The sequence below is a fragment of the Carassius gibelio genome, chromosome B4, assembly GCF_023724105.1.
Source record: "Carassius gibelio isolate Cgi1373 ecotype wild population from Czech Republic chromosome B4, carGib1.2-hapl.c, whole genome shotgun sequence".
NCBI lineage: Eukaryota > Metazoa > Chordata > Actinopteri > Cypriniformes > Cyprinidae > Carassius > Carassius gibelio.
In genome coordinates, this window is record NC_068399.1 from 14626857 (window position 1) to 14650361 (window position 23505).

At 39.2% G+C, this 23505-nt stretch overlaps 1 protein-coding gene across 8 annotated transcripts in view; it reads right to left on the minus strand.

Annotated features, from left to right (window-relative positions):
• The window catches only part of LOC127956611 (synaptotagmin-1-like), a 210564-nt gene that overhangs the window by 19276 nt on the left and 167783 nt on the right, over positions 1–23505 (minus strand). For 6 of the 8 annotated variants that reach the window (XM_052554662.1, XM_052554666.1, XM_052554661.1 and 3 more), the window contains 3 exons: positions 19541–19729; positions 4136–4308; positions 322–447 (listed from right to left, as the gene is read on the minus strand). In XM_052554662.1, coding sequence (XP_052410622.1) covers positions 322–447; positions 4136–4308; positions 19541–19703 — 462 coding nt within the window. In that variant the 5' untranslated portion in view covers positions 19704–19729. Of the gene's footprint in view, positions 1–321; positions 448–2817; positions 4309–19540; positions 19730–23505 lie in introns of those variants that run through there. The other 2 variants (XM_052554667.1, XM_052554668.1) reach the window with 2 other exon arrangements.

Below are 23505 nucleotides of genomic sequence, written 5' to 3' on the forward strand. Positions count from 1 at the left end.
GGCATTATTTTCTAAGTGCTAAGTCTGAATTCTTCTGGCTTTCATAGATAGCACTTAATAACAGAGCACATGACTATAGAAATTACTCTGAAAAGCAATTCATGCTGTCAACGTGTACTCTATCTTCACATTTTCAGTATGTTTTTTTACACAGTTCACAGTGGGCATTTAATTATATAAGAGTGACACGTTGAATAACTTGAAGAAATGGGCATTATTTGTGGAGCTGGTTACAATTTGATAGACAAATACGCTGTACTTACGAAGAAGACCTCACTAAACACCACACACAGTGACGGTGATTCGGAGACAGCTCCTTACCGTATTCTCTGTGAAATTGTAATCCAAGGAGTACTGTAATTTGCCAAGTTTCTCTTCTTCCTTAGGCTCCACCTCTTTCTCTGTATCCGTCAGCCCTGTTTCCGCATCATCCTCATCCTTCAAGGCCTGAAGGAGACACCCACTAACAGTCAGTCCTGACGGCCCAACGCTGGCGCTGCCCGATTGCCCTCGCCAGAGCGCCGGGCCAGCCCTGGACCAGCCTGCTCTTCAACTGCACCTCTATTAGGGGGGGAGCAAGCACTAAAACACCACAGCGATTAAGACCATGACATGCTCAGTGATGCACTAGACTTTGGCCGTGAACCCCCTTCTCTCCCACAGTCTGCTATTGTGAAAAATTGTGAAAAGAGTTGCAAGAAGATGAACTGAATGAGTGCAAGCAATCTAGGTTGGTGGGAAGGGGCAAAGCTAGGGCTGGGTGGTATGATAACGTATCGACTGCACATATACTGTATCTAGCTACTTTACAAATGCCTAGAACTTGGCTCATTCAATTAGTGGTATATTAAATTATATTATATTACATATTTAAGCCAAACCCTTGTTAGATTATGAAAAGCTGTTTATGCATAGTTGTCAAAAATTAATAATTTGCTATGAAAATCTTCTAATTATTATCTAAGCTAATTATTATCGTATGACACTATCAAAACCAGCCATAAATAGATAAATACATACATGAAACAGCAATAACAAATATGTGATGTGTACCGGTACCATGATATAAAGTTACTTGTACACATATTGGTCATACCACCCAACCCTAAGCAAGATGAGCAGACAGATGTTCTTGAGAAATACATCGTACAATACATTGTCCTATGTTATTTCAGGCAGAACAATCTCTGGCATCAACAAATCAGTGGGGAAATGTGAATGGTGTGGCATTAGCTCCCTAGCTAGCCTTAGTTTTTAGACTAGTTTTAAGGGGATGTCGAGGGAGGTTTGGTGTCGCTTGAAAGCATGCGATTGTCGAGGCAAACTCAGCTCTCAGTTCATTCACTGTGAAATAGTTGCCTTCTGAAAAGGCAGTCTTGCTCATCGGTTAAACATGCAGGGCATTCACGTTCTCAAGAAGAGTGCTCGTATAGTGACCCTCATTCTCTGTGACGTGATCTTCCACACACAGTGGCATTGTCATGACCCTTAGTTATTGGTGATAACCACCACACTCATGGAAGCTGTAAGCATCATGCCAGCAGAAGGTGGTGGTGGGAGGGATCGTAACGTGTACAGGGCCTCTTTTATTAGTAGTTGGGTTACTAGTGTGAAAATAAAAGGCTGAACAAAACTGATTTCTTGGCTGTCTTGTCCTCTTATGAGGACCAGACTATTTTCAGAAACACTTGTGCGCTTTATTTCAACAATCTCTTTGGGGTGCTTGTTAAGTCCTGTGGTGCATTTAAAAAGGCATTGTTCACCCAGAGATAATTTATTCACCCTCATGTTGTCATTGTTCCAAACCCTGTATTACTTTATTTGTCCAGCAGAATGCAAAATAAAATGTTTAGCTCGATATGTGAGCTGCTCTTTTCCACATAATGAAAATGTGTAGGAATATAAGTCTTGTATAAGCCCAAAAACTGAACACCATAATAGCTGTCAATATAACCCTAACCCTAACCCTAACCCTATAGTTCGAGTCATATGATACCATTGTGATAAAATATTAAGTCATTGATCACTAAAAATCATGCTTTTAAATATTGCTTAACAGATGTATTCAACATTACCTTTAAATGTGTGGGAAAGAGCAGCGTGGACATTCTGCTAAACTTCTCCTTTTATAGAAGAGTCACACAGCTTTTGAACAACATGGAGGTGATTAAATGAAGACAGGATTTTCTGTCTAGGCTGAGCTATTTCTATAAATGAGGAATTTGGAAGTGTAAATTGATTAAAGGTAGTTGGTAACTCCCGTGTGCAGCTGTGAGTGCCCTTTATTGATACCCTTTCCATCTGACTGGAAAAGATGAAGTTTCAAAAACATGTCGGCCAATTAAAGATCAGTCTGGTCATCGTGTCTGAAAATTGCTTCTTGAACAAATTTGTCCTGCTAATGAGGTGGGTGCTGTTCTCCTCCAGGACATTTTTCAATTTTAAGTTCTAGTGGACCAGATTAGTACGGATAATTTGGCCAAGGGCAGTCAAACAAGCCGAACGTATCACTAGTAGTTAAGCAGTGCATACTTTGGCAGTCTCCTGTTTACTGGAGAAATTATCATTGTCTGTTTTCTACTTCAAATGACACGGAGAAATCAATGTGGTTCAACCTTGCTAAAGCGTACCCAAATGCATTTTCTCTCTTCATATATATGTGTATATATAGACTTACACACATATATATTGTAGATATACATGTACTGTATGCATAGTTACATATATTTTACTCTACTAAAGTAAACCTGTTGTCAAGAGGCAATTAAAAGTCATTTCAGCAGGCTATAGAAGATCCAACAGCAATTGGGAACCTACCGCCAGTGGCAATCCCGCAAAGTCATCAGACAAAACATAGATAAGGAGGACATGGAAGGAAGAGACACAAATTAAAACAACCACACACAAAGGCGACCACATGAGTTTGGGCACACCAGGAGAAATGACTGCTGAGTAGCTCAAAGCTCCTTCTGCTGACAATAAAACAAAGATGTATGTTGTGCAGGACATTTTACTATGGCATATGGCTCTGATTGTTGTGTATCGTTATTAATGTCTGTGTTAATTTGCTAAATAAGAGTGATGATTCATTAATCTCTCATATTTAGCCAATTAGCACAGGTATTACGATATATATATATATGGGTGTTTCCCTGCTTTAACATCAGGTTAAATTAGCCTAAGTTGTTATGTTAGCTTAAGGTGGTTTTGCTGGTCTCCTAACCTGGCCAAGATGGTCTTTAAAACTTTAAATAAGGCCAGCCTAACCAGATTCGTCCAGTTGGGAGAGTAGTTAAACAACTCAGTCTGGTTTGTTTTATTCAGAAGAGTTGTGTTGCAAAATATTGATCATATGGATTTCAATGGCTGTAGACATTTCTTATTTTTAAATTTAAAAGTACTAATTCACAATGCTGGTGGGTAAACATTATATTGTAGCTATTGTCTATCCGTTCGGATTTGCTTTGATGGTGATAAACTGTGACATTCTACGAATGCACACAGTTTTTTTTTTAAAGAATGATGCTAATTGTCTGTGTCTGTTCTTCTCTACTGTGCTTTGTGCTCGAAAATCAATGTCTCTAATTTGGGATCTGAGTGGTCTTGGCATGGTCTCAAAGCCAGTGTCCTTACACCGTGAATTAAGCTGACTTTGTCAATTATTCTGTTAGAAGTGTACTATTGCGAGCATGTTAACACAATTAGCATGCTAACTAGGGTTAAAGTGCCATTGTTCCATATAATTTGTGGGTGTGTGGGGAAAAAGCGAGCCGCATTAATGTTCTTTCTCCTATTGTTTTCATTATCTACTGTCATTTCTCTGGGTTGATACCACTTCATAGCACAGTTAACCATATGCAGCACTACAAAGTGAATTAAGCTAAATGCAAGAAAAACTGAAAAACTCAATACTTTAATGAACCGTTAACATGCCCAGGCTTGCAGTCCTGCAATTAAAGTCAGCCGTGAAACAACATCATCAACAGATGACTTCATCTAGGGTTGTCTTATGGACATACTTAATTGGCATCGTGCATTAATACAATAATACTTGAGTAAATAAATATTTCATGCAACTTCTAAAGACTAAAGAACAAGGCCAATCTAACAGCAGTAAAAAAAAAAAAGTTTTTACCTCGGTTTTGATACCGTCAGTTACGTCCTTCATGTTGATGGCATTCTTGCCCTTGTCTTTGCCCTTTTTCTTGTTCTTCTTCTTGAATATCCACTTTTTGCAAATGCAGAAGCAGCAGGAAACAACTAGTACAATAGCAACAAACGCAATGGCGACGATGGCCCATGATGGCACTGTGCAGACAAAAACAAACAAGAAAACTCGATGCACTTATATGCTACATTTGTAAATCATGCACTACATTCGTGGTAGACCAATACATTTCCAGGGCCGATATATTGGCCGATATTTTACATTTTTTAAATATTGGCATCGGCCGATAAGTTTTTCCTGTTTGGCTGATGTGTTTGAATGATTGCTTTTATATTATTATTATTATTATTTAAATCCACATTAACTAGTCTACACTGATGCAGGGTATTTAATGAAAATGCAATTGAAACATCTTAAGTGTGTCAGTGCATTTAAGAAAAATAAAAGACATTTAAATCAACATTTTTGCAACCATTTTTCTGCACATTTGGCTAAGAATGCATTTCGAAATTCACACTGCATTTTGCTTAAATGATCACGCTATATGGTGATGAGAATGCAATCTCAAGTGTCCTGCCCTTAAGTAAAAAAATGGCATTTATATGATAATTCAAATAATTTTTTTTGCCTGGACATATTAAACATATCTAATCAATTTGGGTAATACAATTTCATTTTAATATAGCAACTTATAAAGCATTTATATATATATATATATATATATATATATATATATTTTACATATTAAAACTAGTGTAGAAAATGTTAAATGTAAATTATATGATTTCATTTTTCACTACGTTGAACATATGTTATTGGAAAATGTGAATTTAAATTGCCATTTTACATATTGAATTGTCATTTTGCATATTACATTTCACATTTTTTGAGGCTATGTGATAAAATCTGCCTTTAAAACAGTACTTTCACTGGAAAAAAGTAGTCTGAACATTGTGTTAAGTTCCTCCTTTTTAGTTTCACAGAACCAAGAAAAGTAGTCTAGATTTATAAAAAAAATTCTTAAAAAGAATTTTAATCTTGAGATTACTATTAATTTATTAAACTTTCTCCATTTAAGCAAACAAAATTGGTATTCAAATAGCTGTTTTCAAGATGGCCACCAAACAAGCTTTCATGATTTCAAATAGCCATGTTCTTTATGGTCCATGTTCTATATACTCCCAGAGCAATGAGGAAACGCAACAGGCGAGAAGTGAAAATGACGAAAAGTTTCAGTCTGTTGGTTGACACACTTTGATCAATTGCCGGAGACCTTCATGTCTGCCGGTCGCACAGGATTAACGATCTTTGCTCAGAGAGATGTTGCAATGCTCTAGTGAGAGTAATCAGCCAATTTAGTTGAAAACCGGAGCTGTTGGCATCCACAACTTGCCATTTGATCACTCTTGGGAGACATTTTGAGCTTGACATTGTTAAAGCTATCACGCTCAGCGCTGGATTTGTTTGATTGTCAAGGACAGCGTGGAACTAAATAAACGGAACAAAAATACTCCATAAAGTATGTTAATGAATGAGGTTTGAACTTAACAAACAAGATTTTACGCACACTAAATTGCTTGGCCTCCATAAACTTCTTTTCAAAATATTGTAAGCAATTTACATCCATGCAGCATAGTGATGGACTTTGTGCCAGAATAACTGAAAATAGTATTTCCTCTTCTGGTCATGACTTTATAAATACAGCTCCAAACTCCAGCGAGCGCTGTCAGGGGAGGACAATCGAGCTCCTCAGCTTTTCGACAAGATTAACAGCCTCCTGCCAAGAGAAAGAGCAACGCCTTTATACAGCAGGACTAAAACTGCATGCGTCAACAGAGCACAAGCACCAGATACGAAAATGTCAGTTTCCGAGACGCGAGAGAAGCTTCCTCCCCGAACCAACATTTGCTGGGAATAATTGGTAGACAGATGTGGTGGAAGAATTCTGCATTCAGACACTTATACAGTAATTACGGCTTTTGCACACAACACAACAAACACCTGGCAACCGAATGGCAACTTTCAGGGAAGCAGATTTCTCCACAAAAGAAGCCGATTTTTCCACTCCAGATTTGAATGTGCTTGATTTGCTCTGGGACAATGCAGAGTCAATGACTCTATAAATAATTTCAGGTTCCAGTGCACGAAAGACATCTTGTACTCTGCGTTTTTCTTTGAAATTCCAGTAAAAAATGATCTGGGCACATTTTCTGTGAGATATATCCATTATATATTTAAAAAGAAATGTAGACCATATCCAATATATCCTGACAGCCTATTTTCCCCTAAACATGCTCAATTTGAAACATATTTTGTTTCTCTTCTCATGGTGTGAGGCCTTTATATTTGAATTGGCAGTGGAGAAAAATTAAAATAAATGCTAGCATCTTTGTCTCTCAGGAGGGTTAGACTCGCTACCACAGGACACGTTTCCCACAGCAAGATCCAAAGGGAGAGCAAAAGGGGAAGATAGAGAGCGAGAGAAAAAGAGAGAAAGAAAAATCAATTGGCTGTTGACAAAATCGATAAGCACTCTCCTCTGAGGAAAAACAGTGAGTGATAGTCTAAAGTAACTTTGGGATCATCAGCCCACGGCCTCGACTTGGCTGTGTGGTAATGGAGGTGACAATCCTTCACTTTTTCCCCTTGTTTTTTCCTTCTTTAGCACACCCTTCACTGGACTACAACCATTTATAAAATAATAATAATAATTAAATACAATAATCAAATGGTTTTAGCTTATGCGTAGACCTACAGTATGTTCCCAGATGGTTCATTCAAAATTAAGAGCAATTAACAGGGATCCCCAGTGTGTTTCTCTTAAATGCTTTTAAAAAAACTATTACAAATACAAAACATTTATAATTTTCAAATCCTGTTTACACCAGATTATCCAAGAAAATGGTTTGTGATTATCGTTTCCCGTTGACATTAAAATTTGATTGGTTAAATATCTTGAATAGCTGACTAAATGTGTTTTGCTCATTTAGCATAACATTTTAGCATGGTATTAGATGTGGAAAAAAGGAAAAATGGATATGAAAACAAAAAACAAAAACCTCTCACCAGGCTTTCAAAAAGCTTTTTCCAAAACCCTGTCATTTCAACTCTTTTCAAAAAGAGGAGAATCTGTCAGCCATCTTAAAGGCCACTCTTATTGGTCAGTTGCCCTGCGTCTTCTTTGAAAGCTTGTAGCTTAGACCATAATTGCTCCTGAAGCTTGTCTGGCATCAGACCTCGATTCATACCGGTAAAACCTGCTCTCTGGACAACACTTTTTTCTCCACAACTGGCCTGAATATCAGCTTGCTGGACGAATAAAGAGCCCCTTTCATCTCTATGCCTCCACTAAAGCAAACCCTGCCACATGGGACTCAAACTGCACAAAGCATTGAGCCGTCCTGAGCTTAGGCCAGCAAGTGCTCCATCAGTTTTCTACTATCATTTTTAGACGTGCCTTGACAGCTGTGTCATGCAAGATTATGCTGCTAGGATTCATTCAACGTTGTACTCTGAATTGTGCAATTGAATGCCATGTGAATTCAGACCTCAAGCTTGGGAAATTTGTCAGTCCACAAGTCAGATTTATTGATGAAATGAGTGAGTATAATGTTGCACGACCATGGTGACATTGTGATATAGTGAATTAATGATAAACTATCACTTTTAAGATGATTAAAAATCATCAAATGCATAAAATAAATAAACTGAATCTGACTTTAAAACAGTAAGGGAATGGGCACAGTAATGCAGTTTTCCATTTAAAGTTGAAATTTAATGTTTTAAGAAATTCTAGTTACACTTTAAGGTCTTAACCATTAACAATGACTTCTGAACCATTAAACTCCTAATTTGCTGTCTATTAATAGTAAGGTAGTTGTTAAGTTTAGGTATTGGGCTGGATTAAGGATGTAGGATATGGTAATGCTAAATATGTGCTTTATAAGTGCTAACCAAAGCTAAAATGTTAATAATAGGAATGCTAATAAGCAACTAATTAATTGTTGGAATTGGTCCCTGTACTAAAGTGCTAACGAAATTCTAAGATGAATGTCCTCTTAGCTCTGTAAATACGACAATATTAAAGCATTATATACTTTAACTGAAGCTATTAACCATCAAATTAAACATGTCTCACATGTAACTGGATATTTTGATTCTCTAGAATACTGTCATAACGAGACGCAGATTAAAAACCTCTTGGGTCCAAGAGGTACGGGATTCTGTGATGAGCCACAATCTCGCATGACAAGGGCGAGCTCATATTAAAGTTCTGTAAAGGTCGATGATGAGAACCATTTAGTGCTACTGTGGACACTGAGCAATTCTGACACTTTTATAATGAAAGCTAATGAAAAAATGATGCTTAATACAACAAGCACAGCTTGAGTCTGAGTAAATTGACTAGTATGAGTACATTAACTATATTTTAATCACAAAGTCAGTGGTAGCAATTAGATTACTTTTATCATGGTAGAGATAAAAAAATACTCCTTATATCAAGCTTTGTTGTTTAGAAGTGAAACTGCATTGTGCACTAATAGATGCAAATAAGTCTAATGTGTTACACCGTCCAATGCAATAAAGCAGAGCGCTTATCTTCTTCATCGAGCAAACGTCTTATTCTGAAAGACACTTTTGTGTTTCTTAATTAAAAGAACCCGAGACCCAGAAAGCAATAGAAACATTTTCTAATTAACTCAATTGTGTAAGTGTCTATTGTCCTTTGGGATTGTGGAGCAAGCATGTGCTCTTCAACTTCAAGCAGCTATCTCTCGTTCCACCATGCACATGCACACACAAATTCTCAACAGGGAGCACAAAATGAGGTTTTGTAGCTGGACCGTGTGACTGCACAACCAATCAGAGAGGAACATTATTTAAATCAAGCACTGCTGTGGTGCACAATTCAAAGCCAAACACAGCTTAGAAGAATGCCACAACTGGAGGTGGATGCCAAAGAAAGTCTGCCATCTTGCAACTGCTTTCAAGGACGTGAGAGTCCTTCTGGCTCGACCCCATCCAATCGAGTGTGTGAATAAGATCTTGAGCGCACTCATTCGCTCTCCACCTTTTCCTTGACAAAAGAATACAGCATCAGACTTGTCAGACTGGGCTCACACAAAAATCTCACCAAGCTGCTTTAGGAAGCTATGCCAGGGAATCAAGACAATAATGACTCTGAGATTGGCATCTTACATTTACAAAAGAATCTTATCATTTGCTTGCAGTGCAGGACTGCAATAGTTTGGGTACCACATTTTTATAACTATGACTCATGAAAACAGCATAAATATGCACAGTGCTGATCCTGGACTTCTGGGGTCTTATGGCAAACAGTGTCGGCAACAGGAGGGTGACGAGTTATGAATGAATGAAATGCCTTTGTCCGTCTCGAATCGCATTCACGGAAAGCGCTTGAGAAAAGTGTCTCTTCTGCGTCTCGGTACACTTTCAACTATTATTTTTTTTTGTATGACACTGTATGACATTCACATTACATGATTTGACAGATTTTTATGTAGAAAGGACGACAGCGCACCACATTAAAAGAAATGACATTGGCTTTGGATGTGCATGATTGTACTTTAATCATTATGTGACAGAATTCTCACAATGAGTTTGACTCATTCAAAACTTTTAATGAACACAATTATTTCACATTTTAAGTATCTAATCTGTAATGAAGGATATTAAGATTTTTAAATATGCAAATTAATTTTCAAAACACCCACATAAGAAAAAAAAAACACTTTTGCAAAGCAACAGGGTGAATCTCACGAAACCTGTCAAGAACATTTCCACCTCATATTTCGACTGAAAGAAAAAATGAAAATGGACAAAAAATGGAAGCCTGTTTAATTAAATGTATTTTTTCAGCACTGTGCCACAATTTTTATGAAAATTAAGCACCTTTCCCTCAAACCCAATTCACATTTCTCATTGCAATGCAATGTTTACTATATTATCACACAATTTTCATTATCGCTATATTATTTAAATGATGAAGTATTTTTACACCATGTTTTTGCAAAGCCTTTAATTTAATCAGATTTAATATTAAAACAAAAAATATCAGTGACATATCTGAAAGACATTTCAAATTTGAAACAATTAATGATAAAAAAAAACAACAGGACCACAAAAAGCTTAATTTTAATTATATTTTAATGTAAAATATAATTTCTACTGTACATATATTATTATATTTTTGACATTATTGTTTTTTTTTCCATTTCTGACTGTAAGGTGAAATTGGTGTAACCTACACACGTTAGTGGCACCGTTCTGGGATTCTCTTCGGGCAGCCCGGGGCTTATTATCCAACTGTTTGTCTGATCAGAATGTAATGTGAGTGTCTATGACCAGCGAGGGTGTGTTGCCTGCTAACGAGGAGCTAACAGTAACATGATCTATCCCCGGGCGGCATGTCGCAGGACCGAGTTACCCACTCTCACACTTGTTAACACGCCAAAACGGGATCAGAAACTCAATGTCTTAACAGGCGTGATTTGATTGAGAGTGTGCCGTGATTGTGAGCACTAGTGAGCGCACGAGCCAAACTGGGGAAAATGATCCATCGGTGTAATACACCACACACTGGCAACCCAAACTAATGTGTTTTGACAGCACACTGTTGGTCAATTAACCCTGGTACTAGAGCATGTTATACAGCACGAGAGAAAGACAACCCTGTTGCACTTCCAAAGATACTCTCTGCGTTAAGGAAAATTACTTGGAAGTGATTTATCTTGCCATGTGGTTATGTTACAGTCCAGCAGATGGGTGGTAATTTCAATATCAATTTAGTAAAGTTTCAGGGGCAAAGGAACAACAGAGCCTGGCTCATGAATATTAACTGTGATGTAATATTCACCTAGTATTCGAGAGTATGAGATTCTGATTCTAAAAACCAGTGGCTGCTAACCATATTAGGATAACAGACTGCAATGTACTATTATTATTATTTTGTTTACTGGCAGAGTTGGCAGAGGCTTTTTGTCTTTCCAAAACAAAGTCCAAAAAAGTGGTGGAGACAGAGCTAATTTTTTCTTAAAAGTAGGAGAAAATGTTTGAAAACCTGAATGTTGCATTAAAGAGAAACTAAAGCTTTTGTATCATTGAACCCAGTAATAACATATCGCTTATTGTCCTTCCCAAACAAACCACAAGACTCGTATAAGAAAATATTAGAAGTGGAAAAGAAAGACGTGTGATAACAGCTCACGTGATATTGCAAGCAGATTAATATCCACCCTCTCATATCCTCTGTCAACAGCATCCAGATCAGATCATATCTTTTGTTATTACAGACGGTGCTGTTGTTTGGTCTGTGATGTACGAAGCGCTTGGATGGTGAGTGACACCAATGATGAGACTCTTGACTGAAAACTGATAATATCATTGATTATGGCTCTGAAAATATCAGGGACGACAGCTATGAGGCACAACAAACCAACCAAAACCCTCATTTGTCCGATCTATTCTGTTGACTGCTAATTGGGCGTCTGTCATCCCATTTGTCAAGATAATGTGTTTTGTGAGACGCGGAACAATTAAATGAAAGAAACAAACTTCAATGCATATTTAAGTAGCAATAGCAGTTCAACTCTTGGAAAAGAACAAACTACACGGTGCAGAGATTATGTCACAATTGCACACTACCATTCAAAAGTTTATGAAGCTTCAATTATTTGATAAAAATATAGTATAATAGTGAAATATTATCACAGTATATATATATATATATATATATATATATATATATACACAAACACACACACACACACACGTTTGTTTATGTGAAAAATGGGGACATCCCATAGGCGTAATGGTTTTTATACTGTACAAACTGTATATTCTATCACCCTTCACCAACTCTTCACCTAACCCTAACCCTCACAGGAAACTTTTTACTTTCTCAAAAAAACTCATTCTGTATGATTTTTAAGTGTTCTGAAAAATGGGGACATGGGTTATGTCCTCATAAGTCACCCTATCCTTGTAATACCTGTGTCATACCCATGTCATTATACAAAGTTGTGTCCTGATACGTCACAAAAACAAGAGCACACACACACAGAAGTGAGTATACCCCTCACATTTTTGTCAATATTTTATTATATATTTTCATGTGGCAACACTGAAGCCATAACACATTGCTACAATGTAAAATCGTGAGTGTACAGCTTGTATAACAGTGTAAATTTGCTGTCCCCTCAAAATAATTCAACACACAGCCATTAATGTCTAAACCGTTGGCAACAAAAGTGAGTACACCCCAAGTGAAAATGTCCAAATTGGGCCCTATAAGCCATTTTCTCTCCCCTGTTGTCATGTGACTTATTAGTGTTACAAGGTCTCAGGTGTGAATGGGGAGCAGGTGTGTTAAATTTGGTGTTGTCGCTCTCATTCTCTCATACTGGTCACTGGAAGTTCAACATGGCACCTCATGGCAAAGAACTCTCTGACGATCTGAAAAAAAGAATTGTTGCTCTACATAAAGATGGCGTAGAATATAAGAAGATTGCCAAGACCCTGAAACTGAGCTACGGCATGGTTGCCAAGACCATACAGCGGTTTAACAGGACAGGTTCGACTCAGAACAGGCCTCGCCATGGTCGACCAAAGATAGACCAAGTTGAGTGCTCGTGCTCAGCGTCATATCCAGAGGTTGTGTTTGGGAAATAGACGTATGAGTGATGCCAGCATTGCTGCAGAGGTTGAAGGGGTGGGTCAGCCTGTCAGTGCTCAGACTGCATCAAATTAGTATGCATGGCTGTCATCCCAGAAGAAAGCCTCTTCTAAAGATGATGCACAAGAAAGCCAGATCAAAAACAGTTTGCTGAAAACAAGCAGACTAAGGACATGGATTACTGGAACCATGTCCTGTGGTCTGATGAGACAAAGATAAACTTATTTGATTCAGATGGTGTCAAGCGTGTGTGGCGGCAAACAGGTGAGGAGTACAAAGACAACTTTGTCTTGGGAGTGTGATGGTCTGGGGCTGCATGAGTGCTGCTGGCACTGGGGAGCTACAGTTCATTGAGTGAACTCCATTTCCAAGAGGGTTAAGGCAGGGCTGGAAAATAATGGTGGCCACACACAATATTGACACTTTGGGCCCAATTTGGACATTTTCACTTTGGGGTGTACTCACTTTTGTGGCCACCGGTTTAGACATTAATGGCTGTGTGTTGAATTATTTTGAGGGGACAGCAAATTTACACTGTTATACAAGCTGTACACTCACTACATTACATTGTAGCAAAGTGACATTTCTTCAGTGTTGTCACATGAAAATACATAATAAAATATTGATAAAAATGTGAGGGGTGTACTCACTTCTCTAAGATACTATATATAATTATATATATATATATATATATATATATATATATATATATATATATATATATATATATATATACACATATATATACACACACACACACACACACAAATATAAATAATTAGTTTACATTTTTATATTTGTCATAGTCCTTCAGACATCATTCTAATATGTTGATTTTCTGCTCAAGAAACATTTCTTATTATTAATGTTGGATTATTAATGTCAGGATTCTTTGAATATAAAGTTAAAAAGAACTCGTTTATTTGAAATATAAATCTTTTGTAATATTATGAATGTTGTTAATGCCTTGTAGCTTTTTTATTTGAATGTTTTTTTAAAGAAGCAGCTTCTATACTGCAGGAAAAAATGTGTCTTTTCTCATATGTTTGTTTACTACTGTAATGCAGTTTTAACTCCTTTTAAATTAGATTATCTCTTTCTCCAAACGGCTTTATAATGCGAAGCAGGCAGACGGAGAGGCTGGGGTTTTATTTTTGTTTGTTTGCATAATTTAATTTCAAGGGAAAAGGGTTGACAGGCCTGGTAACCTTCAGACGTCCTCTGGGGCAGTCTTGGGGCAGCAGGGGAAGGGGAAGAGAGGGAGATAGGATTAGGTCAAAGGTCATCAGAATGGAAGGGGGCTAGCTATCCCATCTGTCAAGCTTTTGGCTGATGATGTGTTTGGCACTCTGCTCCAGATCGCCTTCTGTTGCTGACTATGACAGAGGCTTTCTATACACTGGCAAACAACACAAACCTGCTAAACATCTCATACACATCACACTTCACAAACATACATAGAGGACTCACAACTTGTCATGTCTTGGCATTTCTGTAACTGGACTAGTAAAACATGACAACAGAGCAGCCAAGGTCATACGTTCCCCGGAAATACAATGATAAAATTTCTACATTTAAAGTAATAGCAAAATGAATTCATGCAATGTAAATGTCTTGATGTAGAGATTTAACTCTTGACATTCTTTACAATCAGTTTCATGGATTCATGGTGAATTGAGGCAAACGTTTATTTAAAAAATTTAATTTTCATTTAGTACCAAAACCCATCTAGGGATGCACCACATTATTGGGCTCATAATGGAATTGGCCATTAATAGCTTTAAATGTTAATATCAATATCTGCCAAATATAAAAACAATTATGCCGACATGTCTCACAGATAAAATCAATAACTCACATGTCAACATTGTCAAGCGCAGACTGCAGCTGAGCTTGATCCACCGGAGCCACTGCACAAGATAGCCACCAGCCCAGCGCCACTGCACAAGATGGCCGCCAACCCAGAGCCACTGTACAAGATGGCAGCCACAGTGGATTTTCCAGTCAAGTCAGGTCCCCTTTGATCTTCAAGGGTAAAGTCAGTTCCCCGTTGGTCTTCCGGGGTCAAGTCAGGTCCCCGTTGATCTTCCAGGGTCAAGTCAGGTACCCGTTGATCTTCCAGGGTCAAGTCAGGTACCCGTTGATCTTCCAGGGTCAAGTCAGGCCCCCGTTGACCTTCCAGGGTCATGTCAAGCCCCCATTGATCTTCCAGAGTCATGTCAGGTCCCTGTCGATCTTCCAGAATCAAGGTCCATTCAAGTCACCGCTGACCGTCCAGAGTCAGGTCAAGTCACCATTAACACCCATGAGTCAAGTAAAACCACAATTAAACTTCAGGAGTCAAGTCAAGTCACCCTTAATCTTCGTGAACAAAGTAAAGTCACCACTGATCTCCGTGAACGAAGTCAAGACACAGTTGATATTCGTGAACAAGGTCAAGCCACAGTTGATCTTTATGAGCCCAGTCAAACCACTACTGATCTTCCAGAACTTCTTTACGTCTTAACAGATCTTCCAGAGCTTCATCATTCCACAACAGATCATCCAGAGCCTTGTCACAACTCAGCTGAACTTCCAGAGCCTTTTCACATCCTGTCTGTTGCACCCAGCAATGTTCTCTCAGCCTGTTGTGTTGCTGTCAAGGAGACTGTTACTGCTGTGGAGCCTCCAGAGGTGGTGGCAACTGCTGCAGAACCTTCTGAGATTTCAGTAGTATCCATCTATGAACTCATTGCCTGTCCTGTCATGGCCACGGAGGCCATCCATGAAATCCCCGCCTGTCCTGTCACGGCTATGGAGGCTGTCTATGAACTCTCGTTCATTCCTGTCATTGCTATGGATGCCATGTGTGAACTTTCTGTCTGCCATATCATGGCCCCAGAGGCCACCATTAATCTGTTTGTTATCTGTCCCAGTCCCACCTAACCAGACTTGCTCTCCTGTGCCATCGACTCTGCTGTGGTGGTCCTCTGCTCCGTCATGGTGGGCTTCTGTCTCGTCTGCTCGTCTATGGTGGTCCTCTGCTCCGTCATGGTGGGCTTCTCTCTTATCTGCTCGTCTGTGGTGGTCTTCTGATCCGCCCTGGAGGGCTCCAGCTCTGCCTGCTCCACCCTGGTGGGCTTCTATCCCATCTGGTCAGCTGTGGGGGCTCCAACGCCACCTGCTCCACCCTGGTGGGCTATAACTCCCTTTGCTCCAGCTCCCCTTGCCTCACCCTGGTGGGATCCAGCTCCCCTTGCCTCACCCTGGTGGGATCCAACTCCCCTTGTTCCACCCTGGTAGGCTCCAGCTCCACCTGCTCTGCCCTGGTGGGCTTCAGCTCTCCTCATGTTAAGACCAGGAAGGGCTCCTGTTCCACCTGTTAGGCCCAGGAAGGGCTCCTGTTCCCCATGTTAGGCCCAGGAAGGGCGCCTGTTCCCCATGTTAAGCCCAGGAAAGGCTCCTGTTCCCCAGTTAAGCCCAATAAGGGCTCCAGTTCCGCCTGATCCACCCTGGCTTCCTGCTCTGCTGGCTCTACTTCCACAAGGACCTGTCCCTCTGTCCCTCCACCTCTTCCACCTACGCTCCACTGCCGCTCCTTGGGGGGGGGGGTGTATATCCCCAGGTATATCCCCTGCATACTTGACGCTGTTACCTGAATTCTGCCTGTCTGACCATTCCTAATAAACTACTGCATTTGGATCCGAACGTCTCTGACTCCATGCTACACCATGAGACCTGACTTTGAGTCCTTTCACAATTTCTATTTTCTTATCAAAAATAAAGACAAAAGAAGCTTACAAAATATATACATTATGTATATAAATACAAATATTTGATGTGCAGTATTGAAACTATTTACTAGTTATTTTTAAAGACAGAAAAGTAACTGCAGAAATCAGTTTAATTTAATTCAAAATAAACTTTTGCCCAATATTTGTGGAAAATATACACGTACCAGTTGCAGCTTAGCAACATGTTCATGTCAGACATTTTTTTCATGAGTCCCTCATGAGCTGCTGTCTAAAAGAGTATTTTAATTCAGACACTAATAAGATTAACAATATAGCTACCTATGCAGATGGTAGACATCCAGGCAGCTCACTAGGGTTTGAAATCGAGCCAATGAGTGTACAACAATGTGACAAATCTCAATTTTTCATAGTTGTCATCCAATTAAAATGCAAATGAATGTAGATGTCTTGCCATATTGGCAATTTATTAAATCTGACCCCATTAATTTGTAGTTAACGTTCAAAGCATAGTCCCAGTTAAGTTTGCATTTTAACAAAAATGAAATGAACATTGATTGTGGTGTTTGATAGAACATCAGAAATTTGCAGAGATCAAGGGGCATTGTGCCGGGGATCAGGATACCAAGTGTACAAGAGGGTTTCAGAAGCTGGACAGAGTGTGTTCATTATTCATAGTAATTGTGGCAAAGCTGAATAATGTCTCAAAATGTCTCTGAGTGGTGAGGTTAATTATCATCGAAAACAGATGCCTTGAGCTTGAGCAGCAGAGCATTGGGAGAATAACCAGAGCTGTTGTATAACAGTCATTTTCTTTTGTTGCTCCGAGTCAACCAAGATATGTAACCACAGCAGTGCAAAAACCTTTCTGAGCCAAATTGGTCGGGTTCAAACTGCTGAACCTGTCAACTGGCCTCAAGGGTTGAGGGTAAGGCTTTCGAAGAGAGCCGTGACAAAGCAAGTGTGGTGTCCTGAGAGCTACCTGTCGGAGTGATTCTACACGCAGGACCGTTTGTGACAGGCACCGTAGAACGGATGTGATGTTGTGTGACCATAAGAGTTGAGGGAATGTTAATAATCACAGGTTATTAATAAACCCTTTTGAATACGAGTCACCATCTGAGACTGTGCAAATTGCTATGAACACAAATTGCCTGTTCATTTACATTTTTTATTGCATTTATATGCATTTTTATTCTACTTATCTAAACAGAGTAAACCAGTCAGCAGTCTGTAACTATAATGAATGAATGAGCAAAGTAAAGCAAAAGTAAACTGTTAGTAAACAAATTAAACTACAGTAAAAAAAGTATGTTTTCAGAAAGTCTTTTTAAAGAGTCTAAAGTGCTAGAGAAGCACTCAGTTCTGGCAAGGAAATAGATGTCAAACAGTTTCATCTTCATATTTTGCCTACATAGCGCTCTGACAGAAAGGCAGAAGGGCTAGAGTGAAGTAAATCTTTATCATCACTACGCAGCATCTGTCTGTGTTCCTCTGTTTTTGTTGCACTAGACGGCAGATCATGACAGGTCCATGCGTCTTACTTTTACAGGCGGCACCTGCACACATTCAACGCACTGGATTATATTTGGCGGAAAAAAGCTCAAGTATTCTGCATCTGGACTCGCCCATTCATCACTAATGCAGGTCCGTCAGGGTTCCTGGATGCCCCGGTCAATACACTACCCTTCTCCCCAGGCATTCATCAGCCAAGGCACCGGTTGGCACAGAGACGTCTGTGTGATGGAGGGAGGCTGCTAAAACAGTAATTTAAGCCACTGTAATGGAGTGTCTTTTTCTGGCTGGATCTCAGAAAGGGGCATATCTGTCTGAGTCAAATTCGGCAACCCTTTATTTTACAGTTGTCTGCAGGAAAGCAAAGTGATAATTAATGTGGTGAATGTGTCTCCAAGTGTGAAAGCAAGGTTGGAAGTGAAAGTGTATGTGTGTGAGAGAGTGTGAGAGCGAAGTTGCATGTGTGAAATTGAGTATGAGAGATAGAGAGATAGGCAAAATGACCAGACACCTATAGTAAGGTACCGTAGGTATAGAAGAGGACTCAGATCTTTCTCAGGTTTTGCCAATGGTGTCACGTCAGGCATGGCATCCTAAATGTAATCCGGCCTTCACCTCTGCTACATACATGAGTAAACTTTAGCTCAATACTGAAATCAGTTGTGGAAAAAAAACATGCTTATAAAGGTATTGAGAAATTAGCTTAGTAAGATTTCAATGTTGAACTTCTTGAGCTCATTGAGTGCTTCTCATTCGTTACAGCTTAGAAAAGAACATCTGAAATCAGCTATTTATGAGGCTTCATTTTGGTTATAATGCTGCATTAGAAGTAAGCTGGATATTAACAAAATTTGTTAATTAGATTGCCAGACTTCATGGAGTTTCTTTTAAATGCAGAGTTTAAAAGAGACTGTTACACCAGTATCTAATACTACTACTACTGCTACTACTAATAAAAAACAATTCCTTGGACATAAAAGCACTTAACACCCACACACAAACAGCTGCAGATGTTTCAGTTTTAACTTGAAAATATGAATGAGTGTACAGTGAATTGGATAGTGGTTAGATGCATGCATTTAGCTCCATGCTTCACAGTGAGTTGCAGTTTGTTGCGGACCGAAGCACAGGGCACTTAGACAAACGAAAGCACGCAAATAACAAAACTCATTTACTCGCTTATTTACAATTAGAATGAGAAGGAGCATGTTTGGTTGTCACCTGTTTCTCAAGGTCATTATTTTTCAGCACTGAGTGAACAATGGAAGTAAAAAAATGGAAATAAAATAATCAAAAATGGATCTGACAGACCTTGGCATAAACTGCCAATGCTGGAGCTCAATCAATGCCATTCAGGGTTTCAAAATTATGCAAACTGCAAATGTAATAATGTGAAGACCATTAAGTGTCGTGTTAAAAAAATTCACTCACGTGGGATTTTGTGCAGTTCATTCATGAACTTGTCTTTGACTTTGGAGAACATCTCATCTTTGGTGTCACGGGGACCGGGTCCTGCTGCCTCTGTGCTGTTACCCGATACCCCAGGTGCTGCACTAGGTGCAGGGTTCCCCACCAGAGCCTCCCTTCGACTCATCGCTGGAAGTGTCAGCCAGGCAGAAGCTAACAAAGGAAAGACAAAAGAGGGTTAGTCTTATTATCTGGAATATTATTAAGGAAATGTCAGGTGCAAATTCACAATTCTTCCAATATCTTTGTTGGTTTGTTAAAGGAGTCATATGATGCGATTAAAATTTTTCCTTTCTTTTTGGAGTCTTTGTGCATAAAGAAGATCTGTAAATTTGCAAAGACTAAAGTCTCAAATACAAAGAAATATTCTTTATCAAAGTTAAGATTCTGCCACGCCCTCCTAAAAATGTCTCATTCAAACACGTCTATGTCACTATGTGGAAATATTTGCGTAATGCCACCCAAATGAATCAGCTACTGTAAGTATGTTTTGTTATTAGATTAAGTATTTGCTATTGAATGTTTAAATCCAGAGTTTTATGTGTCGTGTGTGTGTTTGTGCGTTTGTGTGTGCACACGAGTGCTTGCAGTGTTTGGCCAATCACAATTGACTGAGCCAGTTGGCCAATCAGAGCAGACTGCGCTTTTTGGAAGGAGGGAATTTGTAGAAAATGACGTGTTCGAGAGAGGCAGGGAATAGAGGACCAACTGTACAATATTTAAAAAATAATGTTTTTTTTTTACATTATTATTAACGTCAACATGTTCTGTTACACCAAATACACAAAATAATGCTCTTTAAAAACCCGTCATTTCACCCCTTTACTGTATATAACAAGAATTTGTAGTTGCTTACAAATATGGCCTAATTTATGTTGCACAACTACAGAAAAAATGTGGGAAATTTTGATTCATTCCATCTTTTGATTCTGTTAAACAACAGCTAATTCAGATTCATGCGAAAAGTTTTTGTAGGTTACATCAATACACATGTTGGTGGCACCGATGAGTGTTGTTAGTCAGTCACTGAATTATTCACTCAACTAATTTCACATTTCACTACTGAAGCCAATCCTTGATACAGAGACTCATATGTGGAACTGAATGGACATCATGAACTATTTTGTTTAGTCATTATTGGTCGGAAGATTCTTGTTCACAAACAACATGTTCCAGCTCATTCTGTTCGTTAATGAACAAAAGTCTAGTTCAGATGATGACCTTTTTCAATGAAGAGGCATATTCATTCAATTAGCTTGTTCAAATAATAAAATACTTTTTATGGGCCACACAGGACATTTCTTCAAAGTTTCAAAAGTCTTCTGAAGTCACCAAAGCAGTCATACACTTTACAAAGGTAAATCAGTGCATGAAAGTTTAAGTCGTTCACTTAAAAGAGATGTTCACAGCATCATTAATGGGGGATATAGATAGAAGCAGATAACAGGTCAGGAAGTGAGAGATGGAGTGAGAATGAGAAAGATGAAAACTCCAGTGTGTGAGAGGAAGGTGGAGAATGAGGTGTGATTTCAACGGGAAGCCTCGACTGCAGCATGCACTGAATGAACACACTGTGAGGTGTGTTTAGCTGTTTAAACATCCTCCCATCCATCCTTCCTAATCTCTCGCTCGCGTTTACTCAGTCCTCTGTTCATTTACTCACTCGCTTGCCTGCAGACAGTCTATGCTTCCCCAGTTAATGTGCAGTCAGTGTCATATCTCTTTCACCAGCACCGGCATGACCCCAGGAGGACCTGAAGGACCACAGTAGGTCATAGTATGTGCTGATGAACAGCAAGCAGACTGTGAGTCTTGTTCTCTTCTATCCAGAGGACAAGTAAGATCCGCCCACTCCTGCACAGTCTGTGTCACTGCCATTGTACCTACTCTGTAATTACTGCCATTGTCAATCATTCAGAAGGAATACTAATAGATGGAATGAATGCAGCAGCTATGAAACCTCAAAGTTTAGAGAAGTCAGAATAAACTTGCAGTAAGTTTAATCAGACTTTCTATTGGGTGGGACGGCTCTCTCCTTTCTCTGCAGGTGACTGGGTGGAAAGACTATGAAACTGTTTGTTGGAGTTGTTGTGTTGGACAGGTTGTCATTGCTGTGCTCATGTCAATATGGTGACAGCAGGACTGATGACCTACAGGTTATATGGAGTATGTGGCGGGTTTCCTGTAGATTGAGAGAGTAGTTTGAGAGACTCTGAAGGGCAAACTAGAGAATATTTCAGAAAATGAGGTGCTTGGTGTTTCGTCTGACAAATTTAGGTGTAAATTAAAAGTTTAGCTGGTTCAAAGATGCTTTAAGAAATGCTTATTCTCTTGCTGGAAGTGCCTTATCAGTTTTTTTGTCTTAGACATGAGAACTATATAACCAACTACAAAAGTCCTTTGGAAACTGATTTTGAACAACTGGGATGTGTAACCAAAGCTGGTGTGGAATAAAACAGTTGTATACACATCTTTTTTTCAGGACTCTTTGATGAATAGACAGGCAAAATCAGCTTTTAGCTCAAATAGAATACTTTTGTAACATGAATTAAAGTGTAAAAATCTTTCACAACATTACTGTTTTGCTATATTTTGGATAAAATAAATGCAGTATTGATGAGCAGAAGAGACTTCTGTTAAAAACATTTAAAAAAAAATCTTGTTGCTATAAAAATTTTGAATGGTAGTGAACAATTCTATTAAAATTGACACTATAATGTACTATAATGAAGGTAGTGTAGGTAAAAAAAAAATTTTTCTCTCTCGCTCTCTCTCTCTCTCTCACACACACACACGCACACACACACAATCACAAGTACCACAGCACTAACAGTAGGCACCATCAGTGTAGAGTTTTATATCCCCAGTACTTTTTTCTTCTTCTAAGGAATAAAGATATTGACCAACAGCTGGTCAAGCCTGTGTGCTGCTGGCTGCAAACTGACGCTAATGACTTATCCACACCCTAACCAGGCTGCAGACTCTATGGGGAAGTGTTTACATATGTACACAGCAGAAGCAGCTGTGTGGTCTGCTGACACAATAGGGTGTGAAGGGCACAGGATTCAACAGCTGTGGCACTCACTAGGCATGACTAGTTTTGGTTACACATCTCAATTCAGTTCAAAATCAGTTTTTATAGGATTTTTGTAGTTGGTATCTAGTTGCAATGTGTCTAAGACAGACAACTGATCAGGCACAGGTCTATAAAAATACATGTCAAGTCTGGGCTGGTCTGAAGGTATGCTACAATAACTAGCATTTCTCAGGTTCACATTGCAAAATTTGTCCTTGTAGCATAAAAGAGAAAAAAAAAATTTAGAAGGTTGGTTGGGTGGATCAATTACTTGCAGAGCAAGGTTTCTGGGTCACAAAGCTAGACAGGAGTTTCTGCTGACAGTCAAAAGGTGTTGTGTGTTTTTTGGAGCAGCATGTCACTCTCGTGATATGAAGTAGGTGGCAGTTGAGCTGGTAGCCAAGGTGAACTTTGGGATGGTGGATGATCCATTTTTTTTGGGGGGGGGGGGGGGGGGGGTTGGGGGTTGTGTGTGTGTGTGTGTATGCCGCACATGTGAATAGCACTGCCGCACACCTACGGAGCTAAACTGCTTCACATGGTGAGTCATAAAAGTCCATTATAGACCTACACAAAAAGCCATAATTACTCTCAAATGGGTCGAGGCTGTGCAAGAATGTCCATTAGGCCATTACTATTTGTATCACACAGACAAAACCAAGTTGCACATTTAAGAGCTAAAACAGCAGGATGCGAGAGACATGCTTGTAGGAGGCACTTGCCCAGTGAACAGACTTCACAAGGACTGCTGCCCCCTCCATCCAAACAGCAGAGCAGACATTTAAAGCAAAACTGCAAAAGGCGCTAATCATCCAGACTTTAAAAATACAATCTCCTTGAAATGGTAACAATG